The sequence below is a fragment of the Hippopotamus amphibius genome, chromosome 3, assembly GCF_030028045.1.
Source record: "Hippopotamus amphibius kiboko isolate mHipAmp2 chromosome 3, mHipAmp2.hap2, whole genome shotgun sequence".
Classification (NCBI taxonomy): Eukaryota; Metazoa; Chordata; class Mammalia; order Artiodactyla; family Hippopotamidae; genus Hippopotamus; species Hippopotamus amphibius.
In genome coordinates, this window is record NC_080188.1 from 130799671 (window position 1) to 130826235 (window position 26565).

The following is a 26565-nucleotide window of genomic DNA, read 5'->3' on the forward strand; positions in this document are numbered from 1 at the left end:
CTTCCTAACATGGGTGTTGCACAGCTCCCTGGTTAACTTCGTTAAAAAAACAAAAATTCATCTGATTGAATTTGATGATCTAATTGGCTTTATTCAGTGATTCAGGAACCAGGCAGCCTCTTATCCAGGAAAAAGAAGGGGTTGTACGAAATGGAAGGTTTTTATAGGCAGAAGAAAGACAGGATGAGACGGTATTAGTGAGAGAAAAGGAAGGATAGTTTCAGGCCAGGCCTTCCTCTTTGATGTGGCAGGAGCAGCAGGGGTTTGCTTTTTTTTCTTTTTTTTCTTTTTTTTACCTATAGTTGATTTACAATGTTGTGTTAATTTCTGCTGCACAGCAAAGTGATTCAGTGTTATATATATAATATATGTGTATTATATTTATATATGTATATATATTCTTTTCCATTTTGGTTTATCACAGGATATCGAATATAGTTACCTGTGCTCTACAGTAGGACCTTGTTGGTTATCCATTCTATATATAATAGTTTGCATCTGCTAATCCCAAATCCCAATCCTTCCCTCCCTCAACCCCCTCCCACTTGGCAACCACAAGTCTGTTCTCTATGTCTGTGAGTCTGTTTCTGTTTCATAGGTTCGTTTGTGTCACATTTTAGATTCCACATGTAAGTGAGATCGTGTGATATTTGTCTTTCTTGATCTGACTTACTTCACTTAGTATGATCACCTCTAGATCCATCCATGTTGTTACAAATGGCATTATTCCATTCTCTTTTAGGGCTGAGAAGTATTCCATTGTATATATGTACCAAAGCTGCTTTGTCCATTCATCTGTTGATGGACACTTAGGTTGTTTCCATGTCTTATCTGCTGTGAATAGTAACAGCAGGGTCTTTGTCATGCAGAGCCCACCTCGCCAGTGTGATCAAGAAATCAGATGGACTGTTTAAAGGTCTCATTTCTCATAGGGATTGAAACTGCAGTTAAGTTTTGGTTTGCTGTCTTGGGGGCAGATGACTCCGTTTTGGGCTTGCTATTTCTCTCTAACCAGTCACAGCTCAGTGTTTCCTGATCAGCTTTCATCTAAGTTCACAATTGAGCTGCAGATTGTGTTTTGTTTTGCTTTTGTTTTTGTTTTAAGATTTATTTATTTATTTTTATTTATTTATTTTTGGCTGCTTTGGGTCTTCCTTGCTCTGCGTGGGCTTTCTCTCAGTGTGGTGAGTGGGGGCTACTCTTCATTGCAGTGTGCAGGCTTCTCATTGTGGTGACTTCTCTTGTTATGAAGCATGGACTCTAGGCACACAGGTTTCAGTAGTTGCAGCACACGGGCTCAGTAGTTGTGGCTCGAGGGCTTAGTTGCTCCACGGCATGTAGAATCTTCCCAGATCAGGGCTTGAACCTGTGTCCCCTGCACTGACAGGCAGATTCTTAACCACTGCACCACCAGGGAAGTCCCCAGATTGTGTTCTGAATCCTTGTTTCTTCACTCATTTCTTCTGCCTGGAGAAATCTCTGTTCTTTGTTTTCAGTCTCTATTGTCACCCAGTGCTCCTCCCAATGGACAGATGGGCACTTCCTGCCCCAGTCTGTACATGGTCCCCCAGGCTGGCTGCGCAGCCAGCACCCCCTCCCTGTCACAGTTCTCTGGGACTTCCCTTCCCTCCCTCCTAGGTTTTCTCGGCCTCCTGAATGACCATCTTTCCCTGTTGGTCACTCATTGCTGGAACTCAGCATCCACTAGCTTTTTACAGTTCTGCCACCACCAGGTAGTGGACTCAGTGCTGGCACTGTCTACTTGGAGGTAGCGTCTGACCCCATAGGTTCAGGGCTCAGCCCCACTGAACTGCCACACACACACACACACACACACACTTAAGATGGCAATCACAAGTCTGTTACTGAAACACGTCCATTTGTCCAACATGCAGCAAACCAAACGCTGAGATGCTGAGGTTTGCAGCTGTGCAGTTAGGCCACCCAAGATGGCTGCTCTCTTGCTCTCTGTACATCCTGCTGGACCCGTCCCTGCCTCACCTATGCCCCACTCACCTGACTGACCTTCCCTCTTAATCATGGAGCCTAATCAGTAAATGCCTACATGCTTGACCCCTGGCCCCAGCTAGTGACGACTATTCTAATCTTTAGATCAGAACTATCTCCACTATGACAGTTTAACAAAAGGGCAGTGAGGGGCATGCCCCGCTACTGGTTTCCCTGGTAACCCATGAGCCACCCTCCATGTTCTTGTAAAACAACTGGGCTACATGAAGCTGGGAATGTATTCAATTAGAGGAAAGAAAGAAAGGAAGGGAAGGGAAGGGAAGGGAAGGGAAGGGAAGGGAAGGGAAGGGAAGGGAAGGGAAGGGAAGGGAAGGGAAGGGAAGGGAGGAGGGAGGGAGGGAAGGAAGGAAGGAAGGAAGGAAGGAAGGAAGGAAGGAAGGAAAGAAAGAAAGAAAGAAAGAAAGAAAGAAAGAAAGAAAGAAAGAAAGAAAGAAAGAAAGAAAGAAAGAAAGAAAGAAAGAAAGAAAGAAAGAAAGAAAGAAAGAAAGAAAGAAAAGAAAGTGAGCTTAATCAGTGAAGGCAGTTTACAAGCAGAAGGGTTTTAACAAGCTGTTCTCCAATCTGCTGCTCTGCAAGACAAGCGCAAGAATTCCTTTTAGCCATCAGTTTCTGTTAACTCTAGGGGGCACAGTTTCAGTCCCCCCATTTTTAGATCATTCCTCAGTTTTGAGGAAAGAGGGCCACAACTGTTCTGGCTGCTTCTGACTGAAGAGGAGTGTTGGCCTAACAAGGGTTTGAGGAATGAAGCTGTTTCTAATTTGATTTCAGATACTCACAAATCCCAAGATGAGGCCAAGGCTTTGGGCTTAAAGATATGAGACAAACAGCAGTAGAGAGTTATGACAAAAAGGGATATAAATCCTAGCAAACACAAAACAATAATACCTAGTTTCACCAGTTTCTCATATATAGACCTTATTCTTGCTGGGATCCATGAGAAGGTATTTCTTTTTTTTTTAATTAATTAATTAATTTTATTGGCTGTGTTCAGTCTTTTTTTTTTTTTTTTTTTGCTGTGTGCAGACTTTCTTTAGTTGCGGTGAGTGGGGGCTACTCTTCATTGTGGTGTGTGGGCTCCTCACTGCCATGGCTTCTCATTGCAGAGCATGGGCTCTAGGCCTGTGGGCTTCAGTAGTTGCAGCACATGGGCTCAGTAGTTGTGGCTCACAGGTTCTAAAGCACAGGCTCAATAGTTGTGGCACATGGGCTTAGTTGCTCCGTGGCATGTGGGATCTTCCTGGAGCAGAGATCAAACCCATTTCCCCTGCACTGGCAGGCGGGTTCTTCACCACTGCACCACCTAGGAAGCCCTGAGAAGATATTTCTTAAGAGATCAAATCCAGGTGTGGGAGATGACGTTTGTTGGAGCCAAGCTGCCTTTTGTCTGATTTTATCTAAATAGGTTTTAGCTTCTGATGTGATACACATACAAAACAGAAACTACTGGCCACTACACACATGCCTCCTTTTTCTGTTAAAACATAATCTAAAGCAATTTTTTTGTCTAGTACCCTTCTGGCTGAAGAATCTAGAGCCCTCTGCTAGGAGGCTATGGCTTGAGCTGTGTCATTTGCTACTATTCCTAAAGTAAAAGACAGATTTCATAGTTACAAGAGGAGACCTTGAGAATGGTAAGGTTGCAATTGGCAGCTAGCAGATACTGTTTTGAGAACAGCTGATGGTGTCCTTGAGTCTGATACAGTTCAGAAAATTCAAGTTCTCAGTAATACAGGGGCATGTCTGAAACCACACCCACCATGGCCACCCAGCTCTGTTTTGGATGCGTAAGCCACAGTTACTCTATTTTGATTTTTAAATGTATTCTTTTCCTTAATGGTTAAAGCAGATGTACAATGCATTTCTGATAGGCCACAAAACAGTCCATTCTCATTAGTATAAAATTTAAGTTAAATCATGTATAAGCCAGAATGACTTCCCCTTACCTCAATATGTGGAAATTTCCTCCCATCATTTCCCCCTTTTGATTACAGATCTTTTGATAGAAAGCATTGGTGATCAAAATATTTGTCCCTCGATGGCAGGGTGGTTGCTGCTGTCATGGGCCCATCGTGTCCCTCAGTGCTAGGCCTGCTTGTGTGTTTGTGTGTGTGTGTGTATACACAAACAAATATAGATGCCTAGTTATCCACATTGGGGAAACTAATCAGACTTACTGAACAAGCACAGAAGTATGCTAGCAAGGAAACCTTTTATAGGCTATACATTTTATCAATGATATTGAATTCCCCCACAAACATTTTACACGTGCTTTTAGCGGGACACAAAGCAAGCAGTGCTACATGTCATGAGTACTTATACTCTGTGACAGCTTCACTAGAGAATCTTCTTTCCATCCTGAAGTTTGGGGGCAGAGGTATGGTTAGAAGTAAAACAATAACTTTTAATGTTGATGGGGAGACAGATACTTGGTAAACAGTATACTGAATTAGTAGAATGGGTCTGGTCCAGATTGTTGGGTCAGCTGTCTACCATTGCTGTCTTATTCTCATCCTGATGTGGGTGTTGTTTGGGTCAGCAGTCCTTTCTGTAGGCCAGTCTGATGCAGAGACCCTTCCTAAGTGGGAAATGTGAACTCAAGAGTCAATTCCCTTGTTTCACTGCACGTGAGCTTCCTATGAGTGCCGATAAGGGTCCTCTCATCTCAGCTGCAGAAAGAGTCCTTTAAATGATGGCTTCTTTAGTGTGTGTAATCCCTGATTGCAGGTCATGAGGCATCTGATTTTCATCCAAAGAGAGATTACTGTGATCAGCTTCCGAAACAAGCTTCCCTCTTCCCACTGGTAATCACTAGTTTGTTCTCTACACCTGTAAGTCTGTTTCTTTTTTCTTATATTTACTCGTTTGTTTTATTTTTTAGGTTCCACATATAAATGATAAGTAGTGTCTGTCTTTCTCTGTCTGACTTATTTCACTAAGCATAATGCCCTCCAAGTCCGTATACAAATGATGCAAATGGCAAAATTTCTTTTTTTTTTTGTGGCTGAGTAGTATTCCATTGTGTATATATATCACATCTTCTTTATCCATTCATCTGTCGATGGACACAGGTTGCTTCCACATCTTGGCTATTTATTGTAAATGTGCTGCTTATGAACATTGGGGTGCATGTAGTTTTTCAGATTAGTATCTATGTGTTTTTCAAAAATATGCCCAGGAATGGGATTGCTGGATCATATGGTAGCTCTGTTTTTAGTTTTTTGAGAAACTTCCCTACTGTTTTCCACAGTGGCTGCACCAATTTACATTCCCACCAACAGCGCCCAAGGGTTACCTGTCTCTTCTGTTCCTTGATGCACCTGATATGTCTTCATATCTTCAAATGTTTTAATTTTTCAAATTATTTTCATAGTTTCAAGCTCACTTTTTATCTTCTATTGTCTGATTATCTTTGCAATCTTGCATTGGTTTCTATTGTCTCTAATTCTTTGCCAGTATAGACCTCTAGTTCACTTTTTTTTTCTCCGTTTCTAATGTTGAATCCTTTCAGACCATCACTCATTCAGTGATCACTCACCCCCTGTAGAAGGGGTGGCAGTGGATATTGAGCTGGAACCAGAAACTTTCGTTTTGGTACGGTTAAGAAAAAGAAAATACAGAATTTTTATCCTCTGGGAGTTGTGCCAAAATGGTGACAATAAAATGTTTATGTCATTGTGTCCCTGCTTTAGTAATGTGGCCATCACAGCTTCAAGATGCTATTTCAGGTTTTTGTAGGAAAACAGAAAAAAGACTCAGTTCTTGACAGCAGAGAATTTAAGAATCTACTCATTTTCATTAGGTTCTTCGGTGGACGCCCCAAATCTGAGCATGGTAAGATGGGTGTCACGGGGGCTCTTATAGCTCCCAGCGGGGGCAGAAAAGACTCGACATGAGCATGGCCAGAAGTGGTTTCTTGGCAGGAACATGCTGCTAGGGTTTCTCCATAGGATGCTTGCTGGGGAGGAAGGACATCCCATCAGAGCAGCTGTGCAGAGCAGGAGACGTTCAGGTGTGGGGGCAGCTGGAAAGATGGGTTGGGCCAGCATGAAGCCAGCTTGGAACGACTCACTGCCGATTGGGGTGGGGGGGATTATTGTTGATACTTTGGCTCTTTAGTGAACTGTGCAGGCCTCACAAGCCATCCGCTAGGTGCAGGTTGGCTGTGAAGCAGAGGGTGGGAGGAGCAAAGGTGAACTTGCATCGTCCCCTGGTGGGTTTGCCCGCATCTGGTCCTGAATGGGTCTTCGTGTGGATAGAAGAGGGGAGGTGAGAATGAAGGGGGAAACGTTGGGGCAGCTCTTGCCTTTAAAAAGAATTGTGATGCAGCAACTTGGCCATCAACAAACCCACCGATGGTGAACTGAGGGCTCATTATGGGATGCCAAGGCAACTCGAGGGTCAGAGGCGGCTTCTACTTCATTACTGAGGGAGAAACAGCATCGTCCTCTCAACTTCTCTCTGCTTTTAAAATTTACTTAAATAAAAGCCCCTAAAATCATCCCAGAAGGCTCTTGTAAATTCTAAGAAAGCAGAAAGAAATCTAGATAATTAAATGTCTTAATGGTGCATCTGGTAACAGCCTATTTGAGATCAGGTTTGGAAACCATCTATTGTTTGAATTCTACCTTTTAGTGTAGCCCTTGGGATGCCTTGTACTACAGTTGTGTATTAAGCTCTGTGTCCATCTCGTACAATTTGGAACATTATTTTATTAGTTAAGTGATGATACAGGTTGGTCGCTGTATGTTGAGTTCATGGTGTGATCGTTTTGATCCAGGAACTTTGATCAGGAATTCCACCTGGATTTCTCCATAGAGAAATGTGACTACTTTTCAAATAAGCCCCGTGACATGCGTCTCAGATGCTGTGCTGGAAAGCGTGGGGAAGTGGGGCCAGTGACAGGAGAGCACCACGCATCTCGCTGTCATGTGGCCTGGGAGCCCCAGCGAGTCGCCTTGTACTTTCCTTTTCACCTTAAATTGTGAACACTTGACAGTTCCTTTGCCAACTCATCGGTTCTGAGCTCTCGGTTGGAGTTTTGCTCTATGTTCGGCTGCCATTCTGCCTCTTTCCCGAGATGGTCCTCCTCAGATGTGTGGTGGTTTCCTTTCCAGGCAAACAGAGGAGTATTTTCTCCCACGGATGATACAGGACCTGACAAAGCAGGTGAGTCTCGGAGAAGAAAACCCGTTCTCAGCCAGATGTCCCTCTGGGCTGGGCCGTAGGGACAGGACCCTTCGGGTCAGAGTAGCGGGCGGCACCATGGCCCGTGTAAGGAAAACACAAACGAAGGGGCGATTTCTGTAACAAGTGGGGAGGGTCCCAGGAGCCTGGGGTGGGGGGCGCCTCCTTTCCTCCATATGATGCCCATTCTGTACCTGCCCCCTCCTCTCCTCCGGCTCGCACAGCGGGGTGGGCTCGGGGGAGCCTGGGGGAGGGGGCTCCTGCCCCACCTTGGCTGGCTGTTCCCTGCTGGGCTGGGGCTCGGGCCCAGGGACTGCCCAAGAAGCCAAGTTTGGGGGGCATTTCTAGTTATAAAACTCGTGAAAGACTTTACCTGGCTGCCTTTTCATCCTGTGAAAATTCAGTGTCAGAAATCTGTCTTCTCTTGTCTTTTGCACCTGGCTGGCCAGGCCTGAAGAGCTCTGACCTTGCAGCCTTATCTGGGGGCCTCGACCGTCCCCTTCCTTCTGGAAGGTGCTGGGGTGGGACAGCTGGAACCTGGTGCTGTGCACTTCCTGCGGGGGGTTGAGAGCCAGGGGCACAGAGGGGGTGTTTCGGGGGGCCCCTGATTTCTCCGGCTCCTGCCTGAGTTTCCATTCTGGTTGCCAAGTGTATTAATTTGTTCAGGCGGCCATAACCAAGCACCACAGCCTGGGAGGCTTAAACAACATTCACTGTCTCCCATCCTGGACGCTGGAATCCGAGACCCAGGTGTGGGCAGGGCTGGGTCCTCTCAAGGCCTCTCTCCTTGGCGTGTAGATGGCCGTCTCCTCCCTGTGTCCTCACGGGGTCATCCCTCTGTGTGTGTCTGTGTCCTGACCTCCTCTTCTTATAAGGACATCAGTCCTATAGGATTAGGGCCCACGCTGGTGGCCCCATTTTACCTTAATCACCTCTTTAAAGACCCTCATCTCCAAACACAGTCACATCTGAGGTGCTATGGGTTAGGGCTTCAGTATAGGAATGTGGGGGACACAGTTTAGCCCATGACACCCAATCCTCTGCACCCCTCACCGTTGCCCTCAGGGTCCTCACGGGGACACACTGAACCTCCCCGATGGAGCCGGTCGGCCCGGACGCACCTGGACCTCGGGGATGGATCTGGGGGTGTGGAGCAGGAGTCTCCTTCTGCCCAGTCCCACCAGGCCCCCAGCCCCTTTCCTCTTTCTGCCAGAGGTCTCCCCCTGCCTCTCACTTCCCTGGCCCTTGGGCCAAGGTCACCTCCGTTCAAAAGCTAGATTAAGTCACTGGCACCAGTTCTGACTCCTGAGAGAGGGTCTCCGAGGGGCCAGCTTGAGTCGGTGCCGCCCATGTGGCCGTCGGGGGTGGGCACAGCTGAGGCTGGGGGAAGGAACTCAGCCAGGTCTGGTCACTCCCAGGTGACCTGGGTACTTTCCTGACCACGAACTGCAGCAACGAGAACAACTTAAAATCAATATGATCCAGAACACAGGGTGTGAGAGTGTGTGTGTGTGTGCGTGTGTGTGTGTGTGTGAGAAAAACAAACATTTCAGCAGGAACTCTCCTGCCTCGAGAAATCCTCCATTTCATTCTTCTGGGACCCTTTGATATCCTAAAAAACATACCAGGTGACCCCCTAAACCGACGTGGGGGGCCGTCTGCAGATGGAAGGATGCAGCTTGGTGTCTTTGGTTGGGAGCAAGTTGCAGGAATTGGCCCCGGGCACACGTGGATTAAAGTTCAGGGCCATTTTCAAGAAATGGGGCAAAGGCAGCCCTGTAACTGCTGCAGCCTGGATAATTCAGGTCGGGGGCCCATCTCTGGGCACCACCCCTGATGCTTTGTTTATCACCGTGTTACTCTGAGCCCTGGTCTTGTCGTGGGAAGATGGGGTCAGGATTCCAGCCCTGCCCCTGTGGTCAGGTTTGCAAGGCGCCCACTGCAAGGTCTGCAGGGGGTGCAGTGGTCCCGGGATGGCCAGCTTGGGGCCCTGGGTGAGGACTGTGGCCATGGCATGAAGCGTCAGAACAGAAAATGCTGGGCTTGCCCCTGGCTTGTTGCCCTTGGCAATGAAGGGTGTTGTACGCGCATGCGCGCACACATACACGTCAGGGGACCCAACCAAGAGTGCTGTGATGTGGTCCAGGCCTCCCGGGATGATTTCTTGGCTGAGTGAAGTAGCAGCACCACTGAAACTTGGTCCCCGAGGGAGGTGGCCAAGGTGGGCTGCACGCCCAGGTGACCCCATCAGCACACACTCATCTCAGTGACTCAGACCCATGCAGCAGCCTCGGGGGCAGCTCCATCCCCAACCCGCCACGGAAGCTCCCACCCCTCGGGGCTTGCGAACGTGGCTCTTGGAGACACAGGGACCTGCGTCCTGCCCCAGCCCTGCAGCTCAGGAGCTGGGTGGCCCGTCGGCGGGCGTGAACTTTGCGGGGCCCAGTCGGTTCGTTTCTGACATGGGGACAGGACCCCCAGAGCACAGACAATGTCAAAAGAGCATCAGTAGCCAATGCTGACACTGCTGAGCACCTGGGCCCACGGAAGCTTCAGGAACTGAGCCACGGTTAGCTGCAGCCATAGGCAAGCTCCCGCCTGTGACCGAGGCCCTCGGGTCAGCAGAGGAGAGGCCCGCTGGCCCCCGTCTGGGAATGCTCCAGGTCAAGGAAGCGTACATTAATGCTTGAAACAGAACGGCAGCCTCCACACGAGTCTCGTGGGTGGCATCTGGGGTCCTGGCTCGGTACGTGGCCCAGACGGGACGGCCAAGGGGTCTCAAGCGCTCTGGTCTCCCGGCCCAGGAAACTGTGCCCTTCGGGGATGCTGTCCTGTCCACCCGGGACACCTGCATCGGGAGTGAGGTCTGCGAGGAACTCTGGACGCCCCACAGGTCAGCTGCGCCCCCTGCACCATCAGAGCCCATCCGCACTGAGCCCCGGAGGACTGTGGGTTTGCGGCCGACCCGGCGTCACGGCCTGGGGCTGGGGAGACGCCCCAATGCTGTGGGGCTGGGAGGGCGTGTTGGAGACACCGGTCTCTTCTCTTGTCCCTCCTCTGCCCGCAGCCCGCACGTGGACATGGGCCTGGACGGCGTGGAGATCTTCACCAACGCCTCGGGCAGCCACCATGTGCTGCGCAAAGCCCATGCCAGGGTGGACCTGGTGACCATGGCCACCACCAAGGTAGGCGGCGGCGGGGATGCTGGAGCATGTGTCTCACACACTCGTGACCCCAGCGCCCAGCGCTGGGTGGGGCTCAAGCCCGAGGATGCTCAGTGGTCACGGCCACTGCTGGTGTGTGCGTGTGTGTATGTGTGTGTGTGTGTGTGTGTGTGTGTGTGTGTGTGTGACCTGCTTCCTGGGCCCCAGGGGCCTGACCTCATTTAACCCTGGAAACCGCCCTTACAAGGCGGGCAGTGTTGCCACCTCCGCTGTCTGGAGCAGGACACCCAGCATATGGTGGTCAAGTGGCCCCTGGGCTCACACCCTAGCCGTCCTGTTCCTGGGCTCTCGACCATCACACTGGTCTCAGGACAAGTGACACAGTGACCAGGAACCAGGATGCCCGTTGACACGCCAGCAGGACACAGGGGATGCCCACGAGTTTGCCACCCTTGCTGGCAGCGTGACACCAGGGGCCGTGTTTGCTCTCTCCCGGGACAGAATCTCGGCTTGGTGACCTGGGGAGGTGTCTTCTCTGGAGCTGCAGCTCTCCTCCTGTCTGGTGGAGGTGACAGCGCCTGCCTTGAAGGGCTGTTGGGAGGTGAAAGTGGACGCTTTGTGTGATGCCTGGTACCTTGGGAGGCCGAGGGCATCGTAGCTGAGGGGTGTTCCCTGGGGGCGTACATTTTCTTGCTGGGGTGGGGGGCTAGTTATGGCACTGAAGCTTCATGTGTTTGGCCGGAGGAGGGTGAAGATGACAGACCACAGCTGACCATTGCTTTTGCCTGCATTTTCCAGAATGGCGGGATTTACTTGCTGGCCAATCAGAAGGGCTGTGATGGGGACCGGCTGTACTATGACGGCTGTGCCCTGATAGCCATGAACGGCAGCATCTTCGCCCAGGGATCCCAGTTCTCGCTGGATGACGTGGTACGAGCCACCTGTGCGATGGCGGGGGGTGGGGAGGGTCTCTGGTTCAGGGGCTGTGTTCTCTGTCGCCCCTATAACCGGGGCAGGGCCTCTAATGTGGCCCCTGTGGGGGGTCCTGCCGGTTTTGATCGCCTCCTCTTCGCCTCCTTGGTGGGGGGAGGATTCCCACCCCGAGGCTATGGGGCCGCCCCGCACGGCACACGGCACGGATGGGATTCATGGCAGTTCATCAGCCCCACGCGCCCTGCAGGGTCCCCCTGAGGCTGCACTGGAGCCAAGGGAGAGGCCAGGAGCTGGGGGAGGAGTGGGCTTTGTAGTGACAAGAGGAGGCGTGAGCCCTGGCTCCTGGGAGGATGTGATGTGCTTGTGTGAAGAGTTCCACGGCTGGGGCCGGTGGGGAACTGGAGCTGGTCCTCAGGAATAAGCAGGCACCGCGCCTGGCCCCTGCAATGAGAGGGTCGTTTGGCTGGGGGAGCCCATCTTCAGGAGCAGAGCCGGGAGGGGGGCTTGCAGGTGCAATGTTACAGGGTTTTCCCCAGAGGTCCAGGCAGCACACGTTACCTGTGGGCCCTGCCTCCCGGGTTCTGGAAGCAGGATTGGAGACTGCCCCACCCTCCTCGGTGGAGAGGGCCCCCTCCTCATTCTAGGGGGGGGTGCTCTGGTCTCACTGAACCGATGACCAACTGGGGCCACAAACATGAAAACTGCACACCCTCTGTTCTGAAGACACATATTAACGTGGGTGCAGAGCTCTCCCATGTGACTGGATATTAGTTTCCTTTACAGAGAGAATAAGACGAGATGAAAGGTCCTTGTAGAGAATCACGTGGCTCTCACAGTTGGGTGTTTTTTTTTTTAAGCCCCCAAGAAAGAAAATGGCTGTTATTGCCCAAAAAATGGAAATAGATTCCAATTCTGCAAACACAACACAAAATAACTTTCAGTTTTTCCGGGAAGGGTCCCTGTTACTGGCCTCAGACAGTCAGTATGGGCTTCACATGGCATCGCCGTCTTGTCTTTGGATCCAACTCTGGGTTTTTTTTGGAAACAAGTGTTGTGAATGTTCATTCACAGAGGCAGGTGTTAGCAAAAGAAAAAAATAAATAAAAGGGTCTCCCGGGATTGCTGTGCCGGAGCAAGGCCAGCGGGCGTCACAGAATAAGAAAGTCTCCCAGACCCTCTGTTGAAGCTTCTGTTGCTTCCTGTCCTTGGCATCCATGTGGATGAAGTGATGTTTCACCCCTTCCGTGGTCTCATTGAGGTTGTTGGCAGGGAAGTGGTTATGAAACCAAACTTTGGTTTCATAATGGACCAAGGAAAGGAACTTTGATAAGAATTCCCCTTGCCCAGAGGGAAGCCCAGGGTTTGGCAGTCTGGGCCCCGGTGGCAGAAACACTCCATCTCGCTGCAAAATTCCTCCTGATCGTGGTCCCCCAGGCCCTGCTTTCTAAGTGGCTGCATTCCCCAAGGCCTCCTGTCGTTCAGTAATAACCATGATAAAGACGGGAGGGCTTTGGAGGGGAAGATGAGGTCCATGCAAAAGCTGAGTGTCTGTCTGCTCCAAACATGCTTCACTGCAGGCTGGTTTGGCCAAAACACTTGGCCAAACATCAGAGCCACAGGCACTTGGCGGCAGGAGTGACTGGCAGGTGGGTTGCGGGGGTCACCTGCTCCAGGGTGAGCGGGTGTGCAGGTCCCTGCAGGTTCTGGACCCCTTCCAGGCCCTCCAGGGACCCCCATTTCAGCAAGCACCCAGATGATTGTCCGCCATACTAAAACCTGGGGACCGTTGCATCCCGCCCCACCCCTGGAGGGGGCTCTCAAGCCGGAATTCTCTGATTTTGCTCAAGTGTTCGGATTGGAAGTGGCATCACTGTCCTGGAGCCAGGGCAGTGCCGTTCTTTTCAGCCACCTCCTCCACAGTCAGCTGATCTTCTCAAGGGCATATGCTTCTCACAGCCTCAGCCGGGCATTTGTGCGGAGCTAACCTAGTTCTGGGGAAAGTGGATGGGGCCTCCTTCTCAGGAAGGGTTCACTCCTCTGGGGTCTTCCCACTTTCTGTGGCTTCATCAGGAGCAGCCCAGCGGCTGCAGTGACCCATCACTTGGGAAATGACAGGAGGTCTGCAGGACTTGGCAGCTCTTTGTCCTCTGTCTCTTCAAGGGCATTTCCAGCTTGGGTTAGGCCCCGTGTTGACACAGGCAGCTGTCCAGAGACCCAGCAGCAGGAGTGGGGGCCACTGCCATCCTGTGTCCCTGTGCAGTGTCCAGAAATAGTACTGGCTGTCTGGCACCTGCATGTATGAGACAATATTCTAGTAACATAATTTGATTAGGATTTATTTTTCATAAAGAAAGGAGTAACGTCTATGCTTTTTTCTGCTACTTGTTGCAAGTGGCAGAACCCCATCTCATCTGGGCTCAAAGGCAATGAAACGTCACCTCCTAGAACACAGGCAGCATGTCCAGGCCAGGACCCTGGTGTGATGATTGCCAGAGCTCTGGCTCCACCCCTCTGTGAGTCTCCAGCTGGGCCTTCCTCTGTGGGGCTTCATTTTCAGTTGCCTCCTGGTCATAGGATGGCTGCAGCAGCTCCAGCCATCCCATCTTCATGCATCCCCATTCAGATGCAGAAAAGGGGCCCTTGCTCCTTGTGTTTCTTTTGAAGAAACTTTCTCAGTGAGTCCTGTGTCATGATTAATGAATCACCAGCAAGTGTCTCAATTCAACAGAAGTTCTGGTGAAAACAACCAGAAGAAAGGGCTTTGGGTCAGCAGCACCACTGACTGTCCCCTCTCCCTGGGCCCCAGGCCTTGCCTTAGAAGGCATAACTCATCAGGTGCAATTTGGCACACCTACGAAAACAAATTAGACATATGAGTGAAAAAACAACAACAACCAGGAAATCACGATTTCTCTTTGAAACTCCCTTCCCCAGGAAGTCCTCACCGCCACGTTGGATTTGGAGGACATCAGAAGCTACAGGGCAGAGATTTCATCTCGAAACCTGGCGGTAAGCACTTACAGACACACACATTGCATGCTCACAAAGACCTGGAAGTTTTTTGTTTTCTTTTTAACTCTTTTTTGGAATATAATTGCTTTACACAATTGTGCCAGTTTTTGCAAAACAACAAAGTGAATCAGCTGTATTTATACGTATATCCCCATATCCCCTCCCTCCTGCGGCTCTCGCCCACCCTCCCTGTCCCAGCCCTCTAAGTCATCACGCATCCTCGAGTTGATCTCCCTGTGTTATGCAGCAGCTTCCCACTAGCTATCTATTTTACATTTGGTAGTGTGTATATGTCATTGCTACTCTCTCACTTAGTCCCAGCTTCCCTTTCACCCCCCGCCCCCCCAACCCCGTTTCCTCAAGTCTGTTCTCTACACCTGCACCTTTATTCTTGCCTTGCCACTGGGTTCATCAGTACCATTTTTTTAGATTCCATATATATGCGTTAGCATACGGTATTTGTTTTTCTCTTTCTGGCTTACTTCGCTCTGTATGACAGACTCTAGGTCCATCCACCTCACTACAAATAACTCAATTTCATTCCTTTTTATGGCTGAGTAATATTGCATTGTATATATGTGCCACAGCTTCTTTACCCATTCATCTGTTGGTGGGCATTTAGGTTGCCGACCTGGAATGTTTTTTTAAGAACTGCTTTATTGAGCTGTCACTCCCATAGCGTGCAATTCACTGAAGTCGGCACGTGATTCAGGGGTGTTTAGTATATTCGAGGAGTCAAGCAGCATCACCACAGTCAGGGTCAGAACAGTCTCATCGCCCGAAGGAAACCCGGACCCGTGAGCCGTCACTCCCCCTTCCCCTCCCCCCAGGGCCCCGTTGTTTCTAGGGATTTGCCAGTTCTGGACATTTCGTATGAATGGAATCACGTCATATGTGGCCTTTTGCGTCTGCCTTCTTCCGCGGAGAGTCATGTTTTGTGAATCACACGCTCTGTGGTGTGTGTTGGTGCTTTATCCCTCCTTATGGCCGAACAATACCCCACCGGATGAAGGGAACACACGCTGTCCATTCACCCGTCAATGGACGTTGGGGTCACTTCGACTCTGTCTGTGATGAATGGTGCCGCTGTGGACGTATGCCCAGGTGTCTGTGTGGATGTGTCTGTGTGTCCTTTGTTATATACCTGGGCCTGGACTGCAGGGTGCTGCGGTGATTCTGTGTTTAGCTGTGGGAGGCCCTGCCAGACTGTCGTCAGCTGCTGCTCCATCTCACGTCCCGCCCCCAGCGCTGTGTGAGGGCCCCAGGTTCTCCACGTCCCTGCCAGTGTTTGCTGCTTCCGTCTCTGCTCTGGCCATCCTGGCGGCCATGAAGGGTCCCCAGGGGGATTCTGAGCTGGCTGGTCATCCCAGTGACCTCTGTGGGTACCAGCACTGAGGGGGTGTCCTTCCCAGGCCAGCAGGGTGAGCCCCTACCCCCGTGTGAAGGTGGACTTCTCCCTCTCCTGCCGCGAGGATCTGCTAGAGCCCCTGTCTGAGCCCATCGAATGGAAATACCACAGTCCCGCCGAGGAGATCAGGTGGGGTCCTCAGGGTGCATGGTAGGGGAGAGGGCGGTGCTGGAGCGGGGGTCCTGTCATCCCCCAGGGCACCCCCTGCAGCCCCGGGTGGCCGCACGGGGCCAGTGGGGCCTGGTTTCCAGAGCCTGCAGCCAGACCTCCTGGCCCACGCCCAGCCCTACCACTCCTTGCCCTGGGCCCCTGGGCACAGAGACACTGTCCCTGCCTTTCTGTGCCTCCGTTTCCCCATTTCACAATGGGGCCAATGATAGCACTGGCCTCTCGGGGCTGTTTTGAGACTTCAAATGCATTCATTCACGCAAAGTGCTGAAAGCAGAGACGGGAGTGTCGTGCTGGCAGCTCTCACGGGCACTGCGCCCGCCTTGGCACCTGCCCCCAGGGGTAGGTCTCCCCACCCTAACGCTTCCCATCGTTCCCCAGCCTCGGACCTGCGTGCTGGCTCTGGGATTTTTTAAGACGTAGCCAACAGGTAAGACGTCAGTGTCTCACCAGCTCCCTTTGCTCCTCCTACCAGTTGGTTTGCGTTTGATTCTGTGGCCAGCAGGCGACATTTTTTAAATGCAAGCATTTCTTGGCTCTGCGTCAGTCAGAAGCCTCAGCTCCGCTAGCCAGAGGCCAGAGGTCACACTGAATTTTGGCCCCGTCTTTGGGGTCTGGTGTGAGGACACTGGTTTACGGGACTCCCCGTCTCCCTCTGATTTCACGATCATGTGCGTCTGTAATTCACCATGGAGACTCAGCCTAGACCCCCCCACAAGGGACCTCCCTTCGCCTTCTGGAAAGTCCATCCTGGAACGTGCAGTCATCTTGTCTCCTCCCCCGGCAGGAGCATTTTGTGGGCGCTCGTGTTTGCGGGGGGGAGCCGGGCTCATCTCTGGGCCTGTTGCTTCTCCGAGGCACTGCTCACACCCCCGTCTGGTTGGCCCGTTCCAGGCGGGGTTCTTCCTGCCCCTGAGCGGCGGGGTGGACAGCGCGGCCACCGCCTGCCTCGTCTACTCCATGTGCCACCAGGTCTGCAAGGCTGTGCAGCACGGAAGTAGGTGATGTTCGGGTCCCGGGGGTCAGCCTGTGGGAGGAGCAGAGGGAGAACCCAGGTCCTGGGCATCTCGGTGGAGGCCATGCTCAGATGTCAGAGTGTCGCACCCACGTCCCAGGGACTGGGGACAGCAAGGCCATGAACGTCCCTTCCAGGGCCTTGGGCCCCTGTGGCTGTGTCCATCAAGCCACCAGTGCCTGCCGCCGCTTTGTGTCAGCAGTGTGGCCTCGAGGAGAGAACAGGGGCTGTGGGGTCGGGCCAACCCAGGTTCCCATCCTGCCTCTGTGTCTGGTGACATCAGCCATTCCCTTAGTGTCCGCAGCCGAGAAATGGGCACTGCGGGGCTGATCTGGCAAGATCGCGGTGGGTGGAGAGGGAGTAAATGGTGCAGGCACCTGGCACACAGCACGTGCCCTTCTGTCCGTCGGTGTTCAGATCAGGAAGTGCTGGCTGACGTCCGGACCATCGTGAACCAGACCAGCTACACCCCGCGGGACCCCCGGGAGCTCTGTGGCCGCCTCCTGACCACCAGCTATATGGCCAGTGAGAACTCCTCCCGGGAGACGTGCGACAGGGCCAGAGAGCTGGCGCAGCAGATGGGCAGGTAGCTGGTCACTGGCGTCGGGCATGGCCAGGGGGCGGTGACCCCGGGAAGCACCACCCGAGGCCGCATTTGTGGCTCAGCGAGCTTCCCGGAGGCGAGCAGGTTTCCTGTCCGTTTCACCCCAAATCTGCGTGTCTAAGATTCCCCCCTTCCCCTCCCTCCATCCCAGGCACGGGCTGCAGGCTGATGTGCTCCCGCTACGAGCACGGGGAGCCCTCGCCGCTCACAGGAGTCTGACCCGCCCTCTACCCCTTCCACCCTGCGGCCTCTGTACCTGAGGAAGGTGGAGAGAGGGCATCTTTCCAGACAGGGAGACTCGGTTCCGTTCAGAATGTTCCATTTGTTCTGCCTCCAAGGGGAAAACAAGGAGCGGCTCATCCTGTATGCAGAGCTCAGCTAAAGCTGCCCCGACCCCACCTGCTCCCAGGGAGGGGCCCAAAGGACACGAAAGCAGGGACACGCACAGATGTTTACACATACGTGTCACATTAGTCACAACAGCCAGAGCAACTCGAATGAGTAAACAAAATGTGGGGATGATCATCTCCCCACTGAATAATCTGCCTTAGAGAGGAGTGACTCGCTGACACAGGCGGCCACATGGATGAACCTGGAAAACGTTACCCTGAGCGGAAGAAGCCACACACAAGAGGACAGATATTGTGTGATTCCGTTTCTTTGAAATGTCCAGAATAGGCAAATCCGCAGAGACAGAGAGTAGCTCAGTTGTCATCAGGAGCTGGAAGAGGAGGGAGTCGGGGGGGCGGGGACCCCTCGTGGGCGCAGGGTTTCCTTCTGGGCTGATGGAAAGTTCTGGAACTGCAGGTGGTGGTGGCACGGTGTCAGTGTACTCAGTGGCGCTGAATGGTGCGCTTGAAGACGGTAAATTCTGTGTTCTGTGTTTTTGTTTTACCGTCTGCACACCCCCCTTTCCCCTCCCAGCCATCACATCCGTCTCAACATCGACCCAGCCGTGAAGGCCGTCGTGGGCATCTTCAGCCTGGTGACGGGGAGAAACCCTGCATTTGCGGTTCGTGGGGGAAGCAGCCGGGAGAACCTGGCTCTGCAGAACGTGCAGGTGTGCCTCCCAGACGGGGCATCGTCCGCACGCGGGTGCCGCGGGGACCCTGGGGGAGGGCGCAGGGGTCAGCAGCCTGCCTTGGAGACACGGAGCGTGCAGCCTCATGGACGGGGCTGGGGGTCTGCGTGTGGGCGTGTGCGTGCGTGAGAGCATGCGCGTCCGCGGGAGGGCTTGTGAGCGTGAGGTAGTGTGTGCAAGTGTGTGCGTTTTCTGCATCTTTGGATAACGGTTCAGATGCGGCCCTGCCTCCCTGGCAGCTGCAGGGGAGCTGGACCCTGGGTGGTCCGTGGAGGGGAGGAAGGGGCCTGGGCTGCAGCTACTGGCATCTGTCCCATCTCTGTCCCCTTTCTGTGGGCGCAGGTGGCCTTGCACCACTCCCAGTGGTGCGGGGAGTGACCGGAGGGACCGAGGTCTCTCCCTGCTGGCTTCCCTGCCCTGTCTCACCACAGCCTCAGGCTCTGGTCCCTCCATCTCTGTGGCGGAGCACGGGAGCCCACGGCGGGGGGTGTGAGGGGTGGGGGGACCACGGGCTCTGGGACTTTCTGGACACTAGAAGCTCCGACATCCCTTAAACGTTGCTGTTCTCCCGAGGCTGCTGGGAGAGCTGCTTCCCCGAGCTGCGGGGCGGTGGTGTTAGCACGTGCCCCCCCGCCCCGACCCTGCGCAGGTGACGCTCCCCCTCTGTGGTCCAGGCGCGGGTGAGGATGGTCATCGCCTACCTCTTCGCTCAGCTGAGCCTCTGGTCCCGCGGCGCCCCGGGCGGGCTTCTCGTGCTCGGATCCGCCAACGTGGATGAGAGGTGTGTGCAGCAGCCCTTGGGTGGGCGCCCTGGTCAACCCGAGGCCACGCCTGCGGGGTCCGTGTCCCCCACACTCTGCCTTAGCCCCTGATGCATCTTTGAGAGCAGCCAAGGGGCAGAAGGGGCACAGGGGTCGAATGAAAACAGTCATCTCTTCCAGCCTGTAAGTCCTGGCCTTGCCCACGGACTGGACCCTGTTCCTATCACCAGTCGTCTGTTTAACGGGACTGGAAGTGATGTTACCGCCACCTTGGGGTTGGCTGAAGGAGCCCCACTTAGGGCGGTGCAGAGTTTAATCCCCCCTGTCTGGGACCCTGGGGGTCTTACACCCTGGCCTTGTGCCCTCGTGGGAGCCTGGAGGGCTGAGTGGTTGGTCTTTCTCTTGAAGAGTGGGGAGAGGTCAGCCGTGTGAGTACAGGTGAGACAAGGGCCACATGGTACCCACAGCACAGGTCAGCAACGGCCTTGGAGGTGGGTGAGTTTGGGATGGGGTGGAGAGCCGTAGTCATCCAGTGGTCCAGCGAGTATATTGTGGTGGGGGTGGGGGTGGAGAGGGCCAGACCCATCGAAGGGTGTGTGAGGGTCATGAGGCTGTGGTGACAAGTGGCCGCAAAGTTGGTGGCTTCAGAACACAAATGAATTCTCTTATAGTTCGGTAGGACAGGGATTCAACACAGATCTCACTGGGCCAAAGTCAAGGTGGCACAGGGCTGGTTCTTTCTGGAGGCTCCAGGGGAGAGTCTGTTCCTGCCTTTTCCAGCTCCTGGGGGCACCTGCATCCCTTGGCTAGTGGTCCCTTCCTCTGTCTGCAGAGCCAGTGGTACAGCATCTCTGTGCCTTTCCTCTGTGGCCACAGCTCCCACTGCCTGACCCCCGTCCCCCGCCAGCTCTCTCTTCCACTTTGAAGGACCCTGCGATTGCATGCAGGGCCCACCCCATCATCCAGGGTAGTCACCCCGTCTCAGGGTCCTCAGCCTCACCTCATCTGCAGAGTCTGGTTCGCCTTGCACGTATGTGCATACAGGTTCCGAGTATTAGGATCTGGGCATCTCTGGGGGGCCACTGCCCACCACAGGAGGTGTCTCGGAGTAGGGAGGCGGCTCTGTTGCTGTTGGCGCAGCGTCCGTGTGCGCTGAGTCCTGCCCCTTCCTCTCAAGCACCTCCGACCCTCAGCTCCCCACTCGGCTGACCCCAGCCCTCCCCTCCCAGACAGGCCGCTTCCAGCTGGTAATTCCCCAAGCTGCTTCCCGGCCCCGACACCTCCCCGGCTCACCAGATACCCCTCCTCGGCCGTCCACAGCCTCTGCCCCTTCCCCGATCTGCCCCAGCACATCAGGCTTCTCCAGGACCCTTGAACCTGCCAAGCTCTGGCCCCAGGGCCCTGGAAGAAGCGCGTCTTTGGCTGCGCAGGGACAAGATGGCCAGGCCCCCAGGTTCGCGGAAACTGCAGCCCCTCGGGTCTGCTGCATCCAAACCACGTGCTCTTTCTCCTACTGCAGCCTCCTCGGCTACCTGACCAAGTACGACTGCTCCAGCGCAGACATCAACCCCATCGGTGGGATCAGCAAGACGGACCTGAGAGCCTTCGTCCAGCTCTGCGTGGAGCGCTTCCAGCTTCCCGCCCTGCAAAGGTGCGTGTGCGCCCGTGAGGCCTCGGCTGTGGCCACTGGGTACAGGTCTCAGCACAGCCCAGGCTGCCCTCGCCCCCCTCAGCCACCTTCCATAGCTCCCTGTCGCCTGATGGAAACAGTCCTGCCCTTCAGGGGCACTTGGGGTCCTGAGAACAGGCACCCCCTTCCTTCCCATCGGTGCTGCCCTGGCTCTGGCCAGGTCAGGCAGCTGCTGCCTCCCTCTTCCCCTCCCCACCCTTCTCCCGCCGTCGTAAGGATGGGAAGTCTGTGCATCCCTCCATCTTCAGGCTGAGAAGAGCCTGGTGCTTTCATGGTATCTGCGGAGTTAACACCCGGCTGTTGTGACTGACCTCTGTGTGTCTTGGCCGCAGCATCCTGGAAGCGCCGGCCACTGCCGAGCTGGAGCCTTTGGCCCACGGACGGGTGTCCCAGACAGACGAGGTAATGATGGTGGCTTTGTCACTGTGCTTCTTCCCCCACCTCCCTGCCCATGGGTTCCTTCGTGGCCTCCTTCCTGCCCCCAAGGAACCGTGCTCCATCGCCAGGTTCCCAGCCTGGGAGCCCAGGGCTGCTGGCCTTTGATGTTCAATTCAGGCCTCTCAAGGTTGGGGCCGGTGCGGGGGGGTTGGGGAGGATGAGGTGGGGGGGGCCTCGGTTCCATCTCCAGCAGACGTTTTAAGCTGTCCCCCAGCGATGACTCGCTTGTCACTTGTGAGACACGTCTCTCTCGTCCCCAGGAGGACATGGGGATGACGTACGCAGAGCTGTCAGTCTATGGGAGGCTCCGGAAGATCGCCAAGACCGGGCCCTACAGCATGTTCTGCAAACTCCTCAACATGTGGAAGGACACCTGTACCCCCCGACAGGTAAGCCTCACGCGATGTCCTTGGGGAGTCAGCAGGTAAGGTCACCTTGTGGGTGGATTTGAGTCACAGGAGCAGGTGGCCACTGTGTGACCTTTAAAGGATAACACTCTGTCTCTAAGGAATTACGGCCCAGGTCTCGGGTCCCAGCAGCCTGGGGCCTCCGTCTGCCCTGGCTGAGTTGTCTGAGTGGGGCTGGACCCCGTCATGACCAGCAAGCTCCTCCCCTCTTTGGGGGCAGAGGGCAAATTCTGAGGTCGGAATATCGCTGCTCTTCTGCTAGTTGTCAGGCTCGTTAGGGCTGAAACCCACAGACGTGGTGGTCCCTGCAGAACCGCCTGGAAGCCTCTTGAAACACTTCTTCCTGGGACCCCTGGCTAGGTCTCCCAGTGCAGTTTCTGGGGTGCTGGAGTCAGGAACCCGCATCCTTACAGCTCAGCCCACCGCCTGACCCAAGCAGCGGCGTCCGCCCACTCCTGCCTTTAGGAAGGTTCCAGCACAGCAGGGGGGTGGGGGGGGACACCATTAGCTGGCACAGCCCAGGGCGATGCTACTGAGAACACCGGCCGGGGGGGTCTTCCTGGCTTTGCCAATGTCAGGCCCTGTGTGTCCCTCACCTCCCAGGTGGCCGACAAAGTGAAGCGGTTCTTCTCGAAGTATTCCGTGAACAGACACAAAATGACCACGCTGACCCCCGCGTACCATGCCGAGAGCTACAGCCCGGACGACAACAGGTTCGATCTGCGGCCATTTCTGTACAACACCCGCTGGCCTTGGCAGTTCCGCTGCATAGAAAACCAGGTAAATCAGGCAGAAAAGGGTTTTCTCCCTGTTAAGTGTCTGTCGAGGAAATATCAGCTCATTTCCGTTGAGGACTGAAAAGGGTTTTAATATATACGGTGGCATTTTCTGAGCGTCCTTCTTTCTGCAAAGGATGCAGTAGGTTTCAAGCCAGTCAGCTTGGCGTGTGCTGTTTTCAGCTGTGCTGAGGATGCTGAAATCAGTGGCTCTGTCACTGTGTCAGTGGGGGTACCCATCGCTGTGACTTCCAGACTACTGGGGCATCCAACTGGCTTCACATCGTCTAAACCATCTGTTTTCCCCCCTAATTAACCAATAACAATAAAGGAAGGAAGAATAAAATCAATTTAAAAGGCAAGTCTAGGTCCTTCCCTCCTTCCCTTTTCCATCAGAGAGAGCCAGTTAGAGGCAGCCCCTCCCCAGCGCAGGTGAGAATCTGATGGAGAGAAAGAGGGCCCATGAGTGAACACAGGACCCGTGAAAGTGATAAATTGTGATAATGTTCCCAGGTCCAAGCTCGTCCTGCTGGCTGCACGACAGGCCAATAAATGGAAAGACGAGTTGTTGGGGCAGGGAACAGCGACTTTATTTGGAAAACCAGCAGACTGTGTCCCAAAGAACCATCTTGCCTGCGTTAGAATTCAGGCTTCTTTTATACTCAAAGGGGAGGGAGTAAAGTCAAACGCTTCCTGGCTCTGGAGGCGATGTGTTTATTTCTTCCTCCCTGCAGCCATGCGTAGGTGGGCCTGGTCAGGAGGTTTCCTGTGGGCTCAAGAAAGGGATTTTAGCTCCATGCTCATTACCTGGGAGGCAGGGTTCCCCAAGATGGGCCGTTACGTATAATTAGCTCATAGGCAGCATCTCTTTAGTGATTAACGTGTCATAAATCACAACGATTCTTCCCTGTTACCATAAGAACAGCAGTGAGCGAGAGAATCCCGGTGGGGAGGGGGCATCATCCGTGAGGGGATGGTGTGTAAACTGAGATGGGACCCAAGTCACACAGTGCGTCCGGCCGCGGCCCGCATCCAGGAGACGTCCGGCGATGCCTGGAGATGTTTTTGGTTATCACGCCTGGGCTGGGGTCTGTGCTGCTGCATCTAGTGGGGGGGTCCAGAGATGCTGCGGAAACACCCCACAGTGCGCAGGACAGCCCCCCTCCTGCAAAGAATTAGCGAGGGGGCGGCTTGGCTGCCGCCACGATGCACTCAGGAAGGGGTTCCCCCACATCAGGCCTGGGGTTCAGAGGCTGCACAGCCAGGAGAGCCGCAAATGCGGAAAGACACGGGGGTCAAGATGGAGCTCACCTGTGATCGTCTAGCCCAGCGGTGACCCCCACGCCCGGGCCCAGGCACGTCCTTCCGGACTCTGGATCCACCCGCGCGTCTCGTCCCTGAAGATGCTGTTGGAAGACTTGCTGTTTCAGTCCCGTGACCGCGACCCTCTTTGGGCGAACGGGTGCGTGTTGACGGCGTGGCTGCAGGTTCCCTGTGGTGATGCTGCGTCTCTCCTCTTCCAGGTTCTCCAGCTGGAGAGGAGACAGCGGCAGGACCTGGACGGCGTGGACTGAGGCTAGGTCCTGCGCGGCGGGCGGGCGCCCCTCCTGGGAGGATGTGCACGTGCTCTGTCTGCCTTGCTGCTTGCCGTGAGCGGGAGCGGCTGGCGTGTCAGCAAGCCCCGTCTGACATGTTTCAAGGAGAGGGATGTTTTCCATGTAGCTTGTTTAAAAAAGGCTGAAATAAAAAGGATGCGATTTTAAACCCTCTTCTTAAAGTAAGCGCTCTCCCCAGCCCCTCCAGCCCTCGTGCGGCATCTCCGGAGCCTCACCTGAGCCGAGGAGGATTTTGCAGGCGGGGATGGAAGAGGCCCTGGGGGGTGGAGGGTGGTCCCAGGATGACTGTCCCCACCCATCACCACCCCCCCTTGCAATCTTTGTAGTTTTGCAGAGCGGCCCTTTCTCCTTTTCTTCCTCTATCCTTGTTTACGGTGCTTCTCACTGTAAACCAGCGCACTTTCCTGATTTCTGTTTCCTGGTCGTGTTCACTGTCGTTCCAAGGACCTAAACCTGCAGGGGTGTAGATTTGCCACCAGGGCAGGCTTCACCTGTGCCCAGGGCCTGGCTGCACGGTCACCATCCCTGCCCGCCCCCGCAGCGAACTGCGTCAGCTTGGACTTGCGGCACATGAGTTACCAAAAGCCTCACCCAAGAAGAGAACCTGGTGAACAAGGAAAGGAATTTATTGGTTGACATGCTGAGCAGTCCAGGGAGGTGACAGCTTCAGGTCTGGCTGGACCCAGGGTTTGTGCCATGTCATTGGAACTTGTTTCTCTCCTTCCCTGACCCTGTCTCTCTGCACTAGCTTCCTCCGTCCGTGCTCGGCATCAGGGCACTGTAACTCCGGTCTTGCAAAATCCCAAGTTCAGATCCAACAGGAGACTAGCCGGTGTATCTTCCCCATCTCTTCAGTACAAGCCCTGGATTCCCCGTTTCTTCAGTACAAGCCCAGAAATGGGTCATATATGCCCACTTCTGAACCAGTTAGCTACTGTCTCCAAGAGGACCAGGGGGGTGTTATCAGAATCAGGAAAAATAGATGGCAAGTTCCCCAAACAGGAACAGCCCACTGCACACACCCTCAGGCCCTGGCCCAGGCCCAGGCTCTGGACGCTGGCTTCTTGATCTAAGGCCACGTTTCCTGGTGATGCTGCTGCAGGCCCTGGCCTGCAAAGCACAGGCACAGACTTCTCCTCAGCTCCCCACAGTGACAGAACACCCAGGGACGTGTTCATGAGGCTCCGGGCTTGGGCCAAGCAAAGGGAGCTAGAGCATGCTGCCCCCTTTCCCCGAAGGCTGCCACCATCTGTGTGTCTCCCACCCCCGGAATCCAGAACCCCTCCTGCAGGCCCAGGGGCAGAATAACCACTTCCCCCTCACCCCACCGAGGACCACTGTTTTGTGATGTAAAGTCACCCGACATAAAGACACTTTACACAATGATGCTCTCCATCTCCGACCCCTGCTCTAGAAGAGAGACTTGGCCTTGTGGAGCCAGATCCCAGGGCTATGGTCTGGATATCTGCATCCATCCCCCCCAGTTCATACGTGGAAATCCTGACTTCCCACATGCTGGTGTCAGGGGCTGTGGCCTCCGGGTGGTGATGAGGGCAGAGGGTGGTGCCCCGTAAATGTGATCAGTGTCCTTAAAACTGAGGCCCCAGGGAGCCCCCAGCCTCTGTGCCACTTGAGGACCCAGAGGGAAGTCTCTGACCTGACCCAGAAGAGGGGCCTCCCCCAACCCTGCCCACACCTGGTCTTGATGCCCGGCCCACAGAGCTCTGATCCGTGCACTTCTGTTTACTTGTCACCAGGTCTGTCGTATCAATATTTTGTTACAGCAGCCTGCACGTGCTAAGACCCCCGTGAAGGTGTTTTTCCTAAAACAAAGGAACAGTTTACTCTTCAGGGAGAATTCAGCTTTCACCTTTGGGAGAATCTAGAAAGAAAACAAATATAACAGCAGTAAAAGCTGTTCTTCGAGCTGAAGTGGGCCAGGTACGCTGATGAGTATTTCCCTAATTCGAGAATGGTTTTGGGGACGGCCGGTGAGCAGATGGATATGTCCCATGCGGGCAGCCCTCCCTGACCCTCTGGGTCTCATCCCAGCCTTTGCCTTCATGGGTGGTGACACGGATGAGCTCAAGATGATGTGGCCGCAGGTTCCACAGCCGAGACGTGACAGCTTACACAGTGCTGTCACCTTCTGGGATGGCTGTCACCCAGGGTGACGGCCGGGCCCCTCAGTGCAGGTGTCAGCACCCCACAGGTGTCCCCTGGGAGGACGGGCATCTTGCTGATGCCCCGGGGAAGAGACACCCTCCTGTCTGCCACCCC

General features: G+C 54.2%; 1 protein-coding gene across 11 annotated transcripts in view; it reads left to right on the top strand.

Annotated features, from left to right (window-relative positions):
• Nucleotides 1-24428, top strand: part of NADSYN1 (NAD synthetase 1) — a 41335-nt gene extending 16907 nt beyond the window's left edge. For 7 of the 11 annotated variants that reach the window (XM_057727922.1, XM_057727914.1, XM_057727917.1 and 4 more), the window contains 16 exons: nucleotides 7143-7194; nucleotides 10017-10105; nucleotides 10280-10397; nucleotides 11175-11306; nucleotides 14244-14318; nucleotides 15734-15858; nucleotides 16279-16327; nucleotides 16792-16894; nucleotides 17330-17498; nucleotides 18441-18576; nucleotides 19272-19378; nucleotides 20878-21009; nucleotides 21381-21450; nucleotides 21747-21875; nucleotides 22497-22673; nucleotides 24193-24428. In XM_057727922.1, coding sequence (XP_057583905.1) covers nucleotides 7143-7194; nucleotides 10017-10105; nucleotides 10280-10397; nucleotides 11175-11306; nucleotides 14244-14318; nucleotides 15734-15858; nucleotides 16279-16327; nucleotides 16792-16894; nucleotides 17330-17498; nucleotides 18441-18576; nucleotides 19272-19378; nucleotides 20878-21009; nucleotides 21381-21450; nucleotides 21747-21875; nucleotides 22497-22673; nucleotides 24193-24243 — 1714 coding nt within the window. In that variant the 3' untranslated portion in view covers nucleotides 24244-24428. Of the gene's footprint in view, nucleotides 1-4752; nucleotides 7195-10016; nucleotides 10106-10279; nucleotides 10398-11174; nucleotides 11307-14243; nucleotides 14319-15733; nucleotides 15859-16278; nucleotides 16328-16791; nucleotides 16895-17329; nucleotides 17499-18440; nucleotides 18577-19271; nucleotides 19379-20877; nucleotides 21010-21380; nucleotides 21451-21746; nucleotides 21876-22496; nucleotides 22674-24192 lie in introns of all 11 variants that reach the window. The other 4 variants (XM_057727921.1, XM_057727919.1, XM_057727918.1 and 1 more) reach the window with 3 other exon arrangements.
• The last annotated feature ends 2137 nt before the right edge of the window (nucleotides 24429-26565 follow it).